The 13444-nt window shown below is 32.4% G+C and overlaps 1 protein-coding gene across 4 annotated transcripts in view; it reads left to right on the plus strand.

Moving 5' to 3' along the window:
• LOC135843749 (reticulon-1-A-like) overlaps positions 1-13444 on the plus strand; it is a 46270-nt gene that overhangs the window by 18025 nt on the left and 14801 nt on the right. Inside the window, exon 1 of one of the 4 annotated variants that reach the window (XM_065361738.1) lies at positions 6785-7145. The exons of the other annotated variants lie outside the window; for them this stretch is intronic. Within the exon in view, the coding sequence (XP_065217810.1) occupies positions 7070-7145 (76 nt within the window). The 5' untranslated portion in view covers positions 6785-7069. Of the gene's footprint in view, positions 1-6784; positions 7146-13444 lie in introns of those variants that run through there. 4 annotated transcript variants of the gene reach the window in all.

A 13444-nucleotide genomic window follows, 5' to 3' on the forward strand; every position in this document is an offset into this window, starting at 1 on the left:
AAAGCTTTTTACAGTTTATTAGTATCTCAAAGACCTCCTTTGAGTTCAATAAAAATTTTCCCTGTTACTCAAAATTCAATTTTCCAATTATTTGTAATTTCGATATTTTGGGAACCCCTGGGAAACTAGAAACCTGCGATCTGGGCCAAACGTAACGTTTTGAGGTATATATTCAATACTCTAGATGAAAAAGTCGAATTAAGCTCCTTCTTGTATATTCGTAATTTTGAACCTTTTTTTTTTGAGCCCCCCCCCCATTTTAGGCACCCCTAATAAAGGCGTTTATGGATATTTTTCAAATAAATTGAAGAATTTGCATTTAAAACACACTAGCAAGTGCTCGATAATTTTTCGAATGATTTTTCCAGTAACTTTCAAAATTTAGCTATTTTGGGTCAAATTCTGAGATTTAACTCTTCGAAAAGACATTAAAATCACGTTTTCACGATTTCAACATAATAAAAATGTCAGAATTTGACCCAAAATAGCTCAAATTTTGGATGGTTCCAAATTTTTTAAAAAAAATGACCCCCCCCCCCCATTTCTACCCCCGAGGGTCGAAAATAAAAAACCTCCTCGCATAACATTTATCAGGATCAAACAGATATTTTACGCTAAAAAACATTTGAAATTTATACACAGTGGTTCCTGAAATTCTTCTTTCATTCACAACTTTGGGAATCCCTGGAGCCCAAAAAATGGTCATTTGGGGTTAACTAACCACGGATTCGGAATTGGAACATTTATTACAACATTTTAAGAGTGGTTGAGTCGATAACTAGCTGGGGCCAAAAAATGGCCTTATCGCAACTCTCCTCCTTTTCCATTTTTTTTTCGTATGACCTTTAGTTTTTATTTAGAAAACTGTGTTTTTTGGTGAGTTCATTTCAAAAATTGTTTTTTAGGGTGTTTAAGTATAATGTTTTTTTTTAAAAAAATAATAATTTTCTCCAGAAATTAAGAATACTTTACTAAGTATGAAAAAAAAATCTGAGATGGACAAAATTAAAGAGCACCTAATTTCATCCTGATGATGTGATTCATTTTTGAAGTACTTAGGTATTTTGATAAAAATTATCAAGTTCATCTTGAATCGATTTTTGAAAGTTCGTTCGATATTTTCATCATAAAAAATCAATTCTTAGGTAACAGAAACATGAGGTTCGACAAAAATAAAATAAAATAAATAATGAAAGAAAACTGTAAATTAATACACATTTTTTGAGGGATTTTTACTTTAGAAATGTGTTCAGATTGATTATACTGAACTCGTCTCGTCTCGTCTTGAATTAATTATGATGAAGACTTGATCTTTTGTTTGTTTTTTAATCACCAAAAATATCGATTTTTTAGCCAAAATTAAGTTTTTTTTCCTAGAATTTTAACGAAAAGTTTTTTTTAACACCTCCTCCTAGTTCCTTTCTACTTTTCAAAAAGTATTAGAAGTTGATTTCAATTCACCACCGACACAAAAAAATACCTATTCAAATGTTTTCAGACAGATTATTTTCTCCCCCTCCCTTACCGTGGTCAGAAGCATGCACGTTCATGATTTCTAAAGCATTTTCCTTCACAAGAAATGAAGAAAATCCTTGGGAAGTTGAATTTTTAAAACGAGATGAGCTTCACGTGTGTCAAAAAGTTCTCATTATTTTTAATTTGAAATAGGAACCATAATATCGTTTCTATTTTCAAAGTATCAGAGAAGAGCAAAATATCCTCATGTTTCAGTTTATTTTTTCGTTGAAGTCGTTAGGGCTCATTTTCATCAATAGTTCATTCATTACAGTCCATCAACTTTGGTATCTCGAGTTTTGATTTAGGAAAAATTGGCGGTACCTAAATGATGACAAATTGACAAATTTTGAAAAATGTGGGCTAAAAAAGTTGTAATTACGTAGCATTTATGTGACTATTTTCTCAACTTTTGAATTAATTGACTGATATTAAAGTTGAGCTTTCTTCAAAGACATGGGAGGGGAGATTGCTCGTTCTTTATTATTCATTTCGTTAGTTCTCTAATTATAATCATTGAGAAATTCATAACTTTTTCGAAACCAGAGGAGTGAAAAATAGGGCTTATTTAACCATTTCATTTAATTTCATCGAGTATCACTGCTTGTTCCATTGATTTCACACAACATTCAATGCCTTGTTTGTAGTTAGCATTATGTTTTATAAATGAGGGTGTGTTTTTCATCGATCAAATAATTTTTCCAAGCTGTTGAATGTGTGCTCGTTGCTGTCCTACAACCCGTAGCAGAACCATACAATGAAGGGGAATAATTCGTTCAAAATTAAACAGAATAATGAATGTAGATAAGAAAGAACTACAAATGGGTCTTTTAGCGACTTCTATTTCATACTCGAGCAAACGATAAAATTGTACTTTTTTCTCTCATGTGTACATAGATCGCGTATGCGTACAGTTTTTCAACCAACAACAACAACAACAAGGAACTTGAAATGACAATGAGTTTTCCACAGTACAGTACGAGGGACGAGCAGAAAAAATTACGTAATAATTTTCCTCGTCGATGTTGGAAAAAGGAAAATATCGGTCAGAAATGTACTCACATTCACACCCGAACCCATTGCTCTAGTAACGAATACATCCGAACACATCCGAACTGAAGTGTCCCTTTTCAAAGGGCTGTATCGATCTCCTGGTTGGTGGAAGTGCGACTACTACGAAACGTTATGTTCATTGTGTTTGTTTTGTAGCGCTGGTTGAACTGGTGGGGATGAAATTATCTCGGTCTCTCTGTGTGCATTTTACTGCGTAAATTATTTTGGGATTTTGTTGGTATATTTGTGTGTGAAATCTTCGAGTCTAGAGGATACTACTCTCGCGAAATTTAGCGATAGAGCTTAATTTTAAGCTGTGTAGCCGGTACAAGGCCTGATTACATGTCCGTATTATTAGAATTTCGCATTCGCGGTCGGTGGAAATTGGCCAAAGTTTTCTTACATTGATATTCATTCTTACAGTTTGCAGTTTTTTCTCGAACCGTGTGGTTGCAGTGATAACGCGCTTATCAGAATATCTCTCTAGGACGAGTTCGCGTTTCGTGTATGAATTTTTCGTCGTCTCGAGTGATCGTGGTCGCTGCAATTTGTGTATGATAACGTATATTTCGGTGTGAAAATTTACTTCGTACTCTCATCATCATGTTAACCAGAGCCGAATGTAAGTAAAGTAACGTTTAATTTGTATCGAAAACCGAGTCATGAGGGTTATCTGGGTGGTGTTGACTAATTTTTATACAGATTAATGTTATCTGAGTAGCGTTATCTTTGTAATAACTCAGAACGTAATTGATTCGACATTGTTGTGTTATGAACTCGTCTTTGTCTTCGGTGTTACGATAAGGACTAAGGAGTGTGGAGGAAACGTTAGTCGTAAGGTGTTAGTATCATCCTACCGAGTACCAGTGTCTTACTGGGGGATTATTTCTCAGATATATCGATACATTTACCTTCATTTGTGCGGAATTAAATTACAAAGTTGATTATATAAAATGAAGTATAAACAATAATAATGCTATTGATCGGTTATTTACGTACGTGCATCAACTCTAGACCAGTAACTGGATCGTTGGAGCGGATGTAAACAAACGTAATGTAATCTTGTAAAACCAACCTTCAGATGATTGGTATTGAATGTAATGAAAGATGAGAGTATGCGAATCGTAATCTGTACGCTGCTGTACCATCGTCATCCAAAATATTCTTATCGGTGAATCACGATGAATGAGTTTTTGTTTTTATTTATTTTTCGTAGAATTCGTCAAGTAGTTTGAAGTTTGAAGTTTGGACTTTGGTTGGAGTTTTGAAAAACTACGAGTGTTAGTTGACTTTATAATATAGTTCTGGTGGATGCTGCTATGCTAATACCTTAATACAAGTAAAATAAGGTTTCATTATAATGGACTTTGTGTGGTGAAACTGAAATATTGTCAAAGAACGAATAAAAACAGCAGTAGGTTCTTTGAAAAGAGGTAAAAAGGTATTCAAAGCTAAGCTAGATGCAAAAATACGGCGCCAGTGTTCTCGTGAATAATTAATAGCATCGTTTACCTTTACCTTGTGTTTTTATTTTACTTTTTTTATTTATGGAGCAAGTTTACTTTGATGCATTTCGTACATGCACTTTACCCTCGTTGAACACGCGTATGGGTTCTCTGAGTCTCTTTATCGCTCCTGATCTGGCTGTTGCATTTTGCTCCCAAGTAGGTAGGTTTGTTCTTCGAAAGCTTAGATATCTAATCCATGAAAAAAATTTTAAAAACACACAAGTAGCTAGAACTCGAAAACAAATTGTATGATTTTATCAATCAAAGTGTTGATGAATTTAATTTTTTTATTCCACTCTCTCTCTCTAATAAATTTGATTCAAGTTCCACCAAGTTCGAACCTCGTCACATTGCGTGAAAAGTGAAAATTTGAAAAACTTGTCGATTCATTACTCCTGTATGTACTCGTATAAAATGGTATATTAGGGGTAACGTGTAAGTTTTATTGCTATTATAAATGTAGCTCGTATGTAATTCGAATTGCGTGAAATTTATGGTAATATTGTTAAAACTCGAAGGGGTGTTTCATTCAATAGGCGTTTTATTCAACTTTTGGTGGACTTCTCGCGTGTGTTATACCTACTACATGTATACTGAGGGAGACTAGATAATTGTCCATGTTACAAAATAGAAAACTTATGGGTGAAGGTAGCGGTGCAATAGGTGCCATGGCCTGTCGATAAAGTTCCGTTTTAGTGTCGAAAGTTCAGGTAGAGTGGTGGTTCGTTGCATTTGCAGTGAGTGGAATTTTTCCTTGCATTCGATGTTTTGTGAAGCTTTTAAATTTTTCTGGGCACTGGCAGTACTTTTGTTGAAACGAAAAAAACTGAAAATTTTAATTTTCCTAGATTAACTTTTATTGAAAGGAAAAAAATATCTTTACTGTTTGAAAATTAAAGCTCCCCCTTGCACTCTTGACACCTTCCATTTATTCATCTTCCCAAAAATCAGAAAATCGTCAAATATTAGTAAAAATATGTATTGTTTTTCGAAGAACAAAAAATTAAAAATTTAATACCTACATAATTTTCAATTTTTTTAAAAAAATATTAAAATCAAATTTTTAATGTACAAAAATCCAATTTTTTAAAAAAATTACAAAATTTGATTTTTTTTAAAAATTACAAAATTTGATTTTTTTTAAAAATTACAAAAAATTGAATTTTTTTTGAAATTACAAAAATTGAATTTTTTAAAAAATTATAGAAATTAACTTTTTTTTAAATTACAAAAATCCAATTTTTTTTAAAGTTTTGAGAATTTAACACAATAAAGAAGACAACTTTTGTTAACTTTTGGTCAAAAAACGAGATTTTGACAATTTTAGCTTTAAAAACAGCTTTATTTGATAATTTTTGGTAAAAAAAATTGAATTTTCAGCCAATTTTTGTAAAAAAATGCGATTTTTTAGAATTTTTTTGTACAAAAAAAACTTTTTTGGAGTAAGTGTTGTTATCTCTTTCAGTTGGAAAAAAAATGAAAAAATTACTTTGGTAAATTATTTAGGGGTGAGTAAGAGAAGAGTTTGTGAATGGCCCCCTCCCTCCCCTCCCATCAGAACGAACCTTTTTGTATGGCAACTGTGCTCAAAAGGCCACTATACCCTATGTTGGATTTTTTAAAATTTACCTTAATTGAAATTTAAGCGATTAATATTTCAAAATACGTAAAAAGACTTCAAATTTGAAACTTGATGAGTACAATTTTTAAAGACAAACGAAAAATGCTCTTTGCTAAAGTCATCTAGTATCTCAGAAATTGAAGGCACTAGTAATCATGAAAAAAAATCGATGACAAAATTTATTTTTTAAATTTTGAACTGTTTTTATCTTTTTTGAATTTTCAACGTTAATTTTTGGCATAATTTTTGTAGACGAACATAAAAAATTTGGTAATAAAATGGCCTGTATTCAAAATAGAAGAATCTACAGGTAGAGACAATAATCGAGATTCGTAATTAAAATGAATATTCGAACCAATTTAGCCCCCTTACCATCGCTTCTTCACCTCTCCTACTAAAAAAAAACAATGAGGAAGGTAAGGAAGGGGATAAATCATCCTTCGTGTACAAACGAAGAACAAAATTTCATTGTAATCGTTTAACTCAGTCAGTTCCTTAGCCAATTGAAGAAACCTTTCAATTTGGCCTTGTAAAATTCAATGGTTCTCAAAAATCGTACTCTATTTTAGCAATGAGTGACACATTTTATTTTTGACAAAGACTGCTTGTATTTCTATCATTTTTTTTTGCATTTTGATAGCATCAGAAAAATTCTAGAATTTCTCTCAGAAAAAAACGAATTGCTTTGAAAAAAAATAATTAAAAAAAACAATATGAACCAAATTTGAAACCTTGGTTCTACCTCTTCATTGTCTTCACTTCATGTGCGTTTTTGATCACCCAATTCTAACATCTGTTTGCCTATACTCGACTTAGAACTGATAATCTGACAAAATAAAAAAATACCCAGCGATAAAACACATTTTTTTTCGAGTGTTTGGAATTTGATGGGTGTACATATGCTTGAAATTTATCATCCACTAAAAAAAAAAAAAGAGAAACGTTCGATAATTTGAAATTTGAATCATTTCTGCCTTGCTTTCGTGTCGAGCCAACGTGTACTGTACATATAATGTATGAAAAATTGTTCAAATAGTAAACTGTGTACGTCTTCATTGATTTGAAAGCACTCGGCGAATTGTGTGTATCTCTTGCCTGCGTCGACGGCGCAACGTAATGCTTTGCTGGAACAAGTTAACCGAACTGATGTGTTCGGTTGGAACGGGTTGAGAGCGAGTGCACATTTCTTTCATTCGTGGCTTAGTTAGTTGTACAAATGTACTCGTAGTGTATATTTTATAGTTGCTTACGTTAGATGGTTTACTTTCTATCTTTTTCCATTAGTTTTAGGATATCTTTGTTTTCGGTTTTTTAATAATATCGTTATTTTTCGTAATCGTCTGTGATAAATAAACTAGTGTACGTATTTAAGATGGCACCTCGTCGTAATACCAAACCATACAGTAGATCTTCATCGACCAATTATCCTTTACCAGAGAGAGGACCTGGTATGTATTTTGGCGCCTATCTTACAGTTATCTGTATATGTACTTACAAGTGTTTGGCCGATGACGATAAGTTTTATTTAGTGACTGATAAGGAAGGAAGAACGATTCTGTGATTAGGCTAAATGTTGATTGAAAGGTCAAAGTTTGAAGAGTTATTAGTATCAGATCTGAAATGTACTCGTATACATCAATCTGTTTGAGATTTTGGCTAACTATGAGGCTCTCGTACAAAATCAAGACACCTACGTATGGTACCTATACCTTCTCAAAATAGTGAAAGTGAACCACGTTTTCGCACTTTCTGTACAGCTAATGGTAGCGAGCAACACTGTGTAATTATTAGTTTAATTTGAATGCAATTTAAACGTTCGGCTAGGCGGGCTATACGATCTACGAAGCACCTGCAAATTATCTAGTTCACTTGGTAGATGTTTGGCGTAGGGGAACCTCACTTCACCTCCGGCTCTACGCCTCAAGCGGAGAGATGAGTGGAAAATAGCGATTCATTTGTTCAGATTTAGTACTATAATAGGAAACACGTTGTTGTGGCAAGATGGAGTATTTATTTTTTGGGGAAATTGCAGGAAAAAATGGTGACGAGCTCGTAATAAATATTCAAATTATACGTTTCCTCTCTGATCTGGCTGTACGATTTGTTGCTGGTATTGTTGTCGAGCATAATTTTATTGCTAAGCTATGTTGGTGTTTTTGTTTTGAAGCATTTTCACGGAACGTGATAATGAAACCTTTCATGCAACAGTTTGCGGTGTGTGTACGCGTCAGAAATTCTAATATTTTGTAAACTTTACTCGAATCAATACGAACGAGGAACGACTACAATATAGGGTGTTGCTAAAATAATGAATGCCCAACTTGGAAAGGGTTATACGTTGCAGTTGTTGGGAAGTGTCGTAGATTTATTAAAGCTTTGAAATTCTAGCTCTCTACCTATAATAGTTTCTGGTTGTGAAAAGAAAAAAGTTTTTAGCATTGAGTGCAATTTTATGTTGGAAGAAATCTACTGCTGACGTGATGAGAAAAACTGCTATCGCACGTGTTCTGTGCGAAAGTAGTGATAAGGAGACCGAGAGACGCAACCATGTCGTGTTTATCATTCGCATGTATCCAACTGTATCGTATGTACTAGGAAATTAAAATAACTCATTTATCGGTATTAATTAACGATGTTTACTGGTGAATTGAGGGGTGAAGAGGGGATGACGAGTATTGAATAATATTGAACATTGTGTTTGGGATACGACAATTGATTGATCGTGAACACGTTCTCTGATGATATTGCTGAGGATGGTCTCCATTAGAAATATGAGATTTCTTTAACCAAAAAAAAAAATTGAATGAATTTCTCTCGAAAAACGTCCCAATTGATTAATTTGTTCTCTAATTACGAAATTTTGAAAGTAAACGAGGAGAGAGAAACGCCAACATCAAATATTTCTCGATGTGTAGTGAAGTGTTCATTTAGGAATTATCCACTGTTCAAAAACTTCGTGTTCTTGAAACGTTTAATTTTTTCAGGCTTTGGACTTATTCTTTCCGTGAACTCGTGTGTTTATTGCAATGTGGGGAACACATTTTTCACAAAGTGGTGGTTGCCATTGCCAATGTCAAAGACTCGAAGATCGGAAGATGTGCATTTGAACTAATGCCATCGAAGAAATACTCTATTATAAACAGACAGCACGTCGAAGGAGGGAGAAAACAAAAGAAGGTGGTTGGTGATAAAAGGAGGGTTGCGGTGACGGACGAAGGATGTATACAACGCAAGAAAGCAGGTTATAGGGATGTTGGAATAATGGTCAAATGCTAGGAAATGTAGACTTCACGCAAACAGGTGCTCTAGATGGATGAGTAGAGTAGATGGTGAAAATCGAACTCGTAACACTTGAATTTTGCCTGATTCAGTTCTTTAAGAGCAATTTCAGATCTTTCAAGTTTCGGTACTGCCCCTTCTTCCAACTTGACCTTCATTTTTTCATGTTCAAAGTTATGAAAGAGTAATCCTGATAAGGGGATTGAAAAGTCCACGTCCTCGAATTTTTAAATTACCAAGTAGAAATTGATTCGTTCAAGATCTGGAAACATGGTGGTGAAATTTTTAGCTTCCTATTTCATCCTTTACCCTTCCAAAAAACACTGTTGTATAATAATTTCAAAAATCTCGCTGGGATCAGGAAATTTTTGATTTTTTTTGAATGTTTTCCTCGATATTCTAGTCAAAGAACTCATTCGAGATGTCAAGTCTAGAAATCGGGCCAAATGCTGAAAAAAATCGTCAAGTACCTAGGTCGAGAATAATCCACAACTGAATTTTTAGATGTCCAAATTGATTTCCATGTTTTTGGAAATTTTTGTTTTCCAATAGTTTTAGCCGAATTTTTTCGAACTTCCAGGTACAAGGTGCCCAGAAATATCGTGAATCCCAAAGAAAGTTTTTTATTAAAAATATATGTATAGGTTGGCAACGTGAAATAGATGCATTTATGATTGGTGCAATGTTATCACTAGAGCGAGATATTTATTTTCAAAAAAATGCTAGAGTAAGTGGTAGTAAAATGGACCACCAGTAGTTTCAGTGATATCCAGTTGCGCAACCTGGTGAGAAATGACAGAAACTGGTGTTATTTGTACCTGATACTTCATTTTAGGTGACCATCACTCATTATTTCCGACTTTTGAAGTGATAAGGCAGTTTGTTTAAAATGTGTGAATTTCTCATTTTCAATAAAAAATTAAACATTTTGATTGGAATGCAGATTGTATTTTTTGTAATTTATTTCTTGCTGAACGATAACTTGAGTTGAGTAGTAAATACTTTCAGCTTTATTTTCATCTATTAGACATATTTTTTTGGCTCGAGCTTTCATAATGAAATTCATCTGTAATGTATTTGTATCTGTCATACTTTGTGAGGTAGTAAAATGGACCACAACAACAATTCCAATTTTTTGATTTGATTTAGGCAATTGCGAAGTAATTTGATTCAATCTTCTTAAACTAGACATATTTACCTATCATTTAAGCCCTCGATGACCAAAAATGGTCAATTTGGTGAAAAGTAATCACAAAAATAAAAAAAGCTAAGGTGCTCTATTGTTCTACCATTTAAGTGTTTTCATGCGTTTTTTAAGGTGTTTTTTGCTGTGGTCCATTTTACTACCCCACAAAGTCAGACCCCCTTTTTTGATACCTTCGCCAAAATGAAAATTGCTCCACCTGTATATAAATTGTGTTGAAAAAAACTATGACACATGTCGATTTTATTCACGCTATATTTTGAATATTATCAATTAACCGTACGTTTCTTACTGCTCTGTGCGAACATTCGAAAATGACAGGGCATAATTTTGATTTTGACAATACTAAAATTTTGGCTTTTGAAAAAAACACCCTAAAAAGACGAATTCTCGAATGTATTTTTATCAATCAGGCCAAAAATGCGATCAATTTCAGGACTGATTTGTCTAATTTTAACGAAATTTATCGTCTGGTTATAGGTTAAGGTGGTGTGGAATTTTCCTGTCTTTTCTAGTCTCATTCATCTATTTTATCTATATGTACTGCGTTTCATCTATGTTCTGTACTTGCGTAATTGTGTTATACTTTCAGTCTTGTTTCTACCGCTGAAGAAGGCAACGAGAGTGCCGAAACGTACGGTTAATTGATAATATTCAAAATATAGCGTGAATAAAATCGACATGTGTCATAGTTTTTTTCAATATTTCGCCTTGTCACGCGTAATAATTCTACTCCTTTTTATAAATTGTGTGGTAGTTTTATTAAATATTATTAAACTAGACATATGTATCTATCATTTAAGCCCTCGATGACCAAAAATGGTCAATTTGGTGAAGAGTAATCTCAAAAAAGGCTTAGGTGGTCCATTTTACTACCACTTACTCTAAAATATTCCCTATAAATATTTCCAAAAAAACGTAAAATATTATGTCAAAATATTCCCTAAAAACCCGAAATATGCAAAAAAAATCCCTTACAATATGGGTATCATTTGAAAGAGAATTTCATTCCCTCTTTCATTTTGTTGATATTATGTGATATTTTAGATAAATGAATAAGAAATTCTATCATTTCCATCAAAATTAGCATAATTTTTGATTTTTTAGAAAACAAATTTTTCATTTTTCAAATTTTAATTTTTTAATTGAAAAATGTTTTTTTTTGCGTTTTACATTTTTTTTTTGAGTTTTAAAATTTTGCCTGCTTTGTGAGTTTTTTAAAAAATATTCTCCAAAAACTGAGAAAATTTCTGAATATTGCCATTCCCTAAAAAACCCAAAATATGCTAAAATATGCATTTATGCCTAAAATATACCTACCAAAATATTCTCTAACAAATGGGGCTCAATCGACTCGAAATTTTATGAAACGTAAAACTATATGTTGGATATATCTTATCTATAGTATACTACATACAAAAAAAAATACGATATAAAATATTTTTCTCAGCCCTAGTTATCACCTTAGTCTAACAACCAATCATGTGCTATCATTATCATTCAGTGTGATCAACCTAAACATTTAGCAGAAAATTTTTTTAGGGGTCAACATTTCTGGGCACCCTGTATGTTAAACCGTGATTAATCTTAATCAATGAGTGATCATTTGTGGAAATTAAATGCGTATTTTCTAAGAAACGTATCTTCTTGGAAAATATGCATTTTTAGTTTTTCAATCATATTATGTATTTTAAGTGAGCTCTTTCATCAGATGTGTAATTATGAAAAAAAAAATAGGTGTCATTTGTATAATCCTCTAAATTATGTAATAAAGTGGAGGGGGGGTTTCATATATTTTGAAAGGGGCGGAAGCTAATTCCTCCCCATCCTCCTTACAAAGAACGTTGAAATTTTTTTTATTTTTTCTAGTTTGGGTGATTTTTTTGATATCTACGTATTGTTCAATTCCAATAAACATTGCACCATCTTTTTTTTTTTTTTTTTTGAAGAGGTGATTATAAAATTATCGTATTTTAAATAAACGAATCATTATTTTGAGAACTCCTAAAGTTGGCCAAAATTAATTTTGTGCTTTTCCGATTCCTAGTCCAAGCGTGTATGAAATACTAAAGACATCATGGAACCACTAAACCAAAAAAAAATACTGAAAACAAAACTTTAAAATTATGTAAAAAATTCAAAAAAATTGTGAAACTTTGAAATTGTTAATAATGTTTTAAACTGTCAAAATTTGAAATTGAATTAAGTTTTGAACTTTGAGCTGTTGCCGAAAAAGCCAAGATTTTTTGCAATGTTCCATCAAATTTCAAAAATACACCCCCTCCTCACCCGTTTTGTGTAGCTTCCAATTTGTAAGTGTTGTTTTTTTTTTTTTAAAGTAAATATCGCTATCTTGATAAAATATATTCCTGTTTTTCAACAAAAGAAAATTTGAATTAGTGTCACAGGTAAATCGAGGGTGAAGAATCGCTGTTGATGATTTTTATTTTGCAAAAAGCATCCAATAAAATAGATTTTTCTCAATTTTTTACGATTTCTTTTTTTTTTTTTTTTTGAAATTGAAGAAATGAACACGTCAAAAAGTCCAAAAAAGTCAAGATATAGCGCCAAATGTTTCACTCAAAAAACATTTCAAGTTTGAAAATTCCCTAAAATTGAACTACATAAATAAAATGAAAAATAATGTGTCTGTTTTGTTGATGTTTTCTCTTGATTCTGTATTTTTTCAATTTCGATTTTTGGTTCAAACAAAGGTAGATCGAAATTAAGAGCGTGCAAAAAAAATTCCTCGTGCTAAAATTGCAGTTGCTCAAGATCATTTTTTTGATTTTTGAGAATTTAAAAAAATAAAATTCGCGCCAAAAAAAAAATCAAAAACCAATGATATTTCTTGTAATTTTGAGTTGAAAAGCTGAAATTTTGTGTAAGCATACCGTATATTTTTTTCACTCTCGCAGATTGATTAGAGGGAATTTCCAGTCTTTCTGGATCCTCCAGCGGTATTTTGGAAATTCCACTTCACTTGTTCGATTATGCACCATTTTTTCAAAAATCTGTCTTTATCAGTTCGCCGCTGTATTTATACATATAAAGAAATTATCTAGTATCTGCAGGTTTCTCGTGTTCCTTTCCTCTCTCCTCAATGGATTAAATTTTTTTATCTAGTTTCGGGTAATCAAATTACTGTAGGTTGTAATAGACGTTCAAAATCTGCCCATTTGTACGATTACTTTAAACGAGCAAATATAACAAGGTCGTACGAAATTTGCATGAGAGTTCGTCTTATTTTACTGTGTGTGTGTC

The sequence above is a fragment of the Planococcus citri genome, chromosome 4, assembly GCF_950023065.1.
Source record: "Planococcus citri chromosome 4, ihPlaCitr1.1, whole genome shotgun sequence".
Classification (NCBI taxonomy): Eukaryota; Metazoa; Arthropoda; class Insecta; order Hemiptera; family Pseudococcidae; genus Planococcus; species Planococcus citri.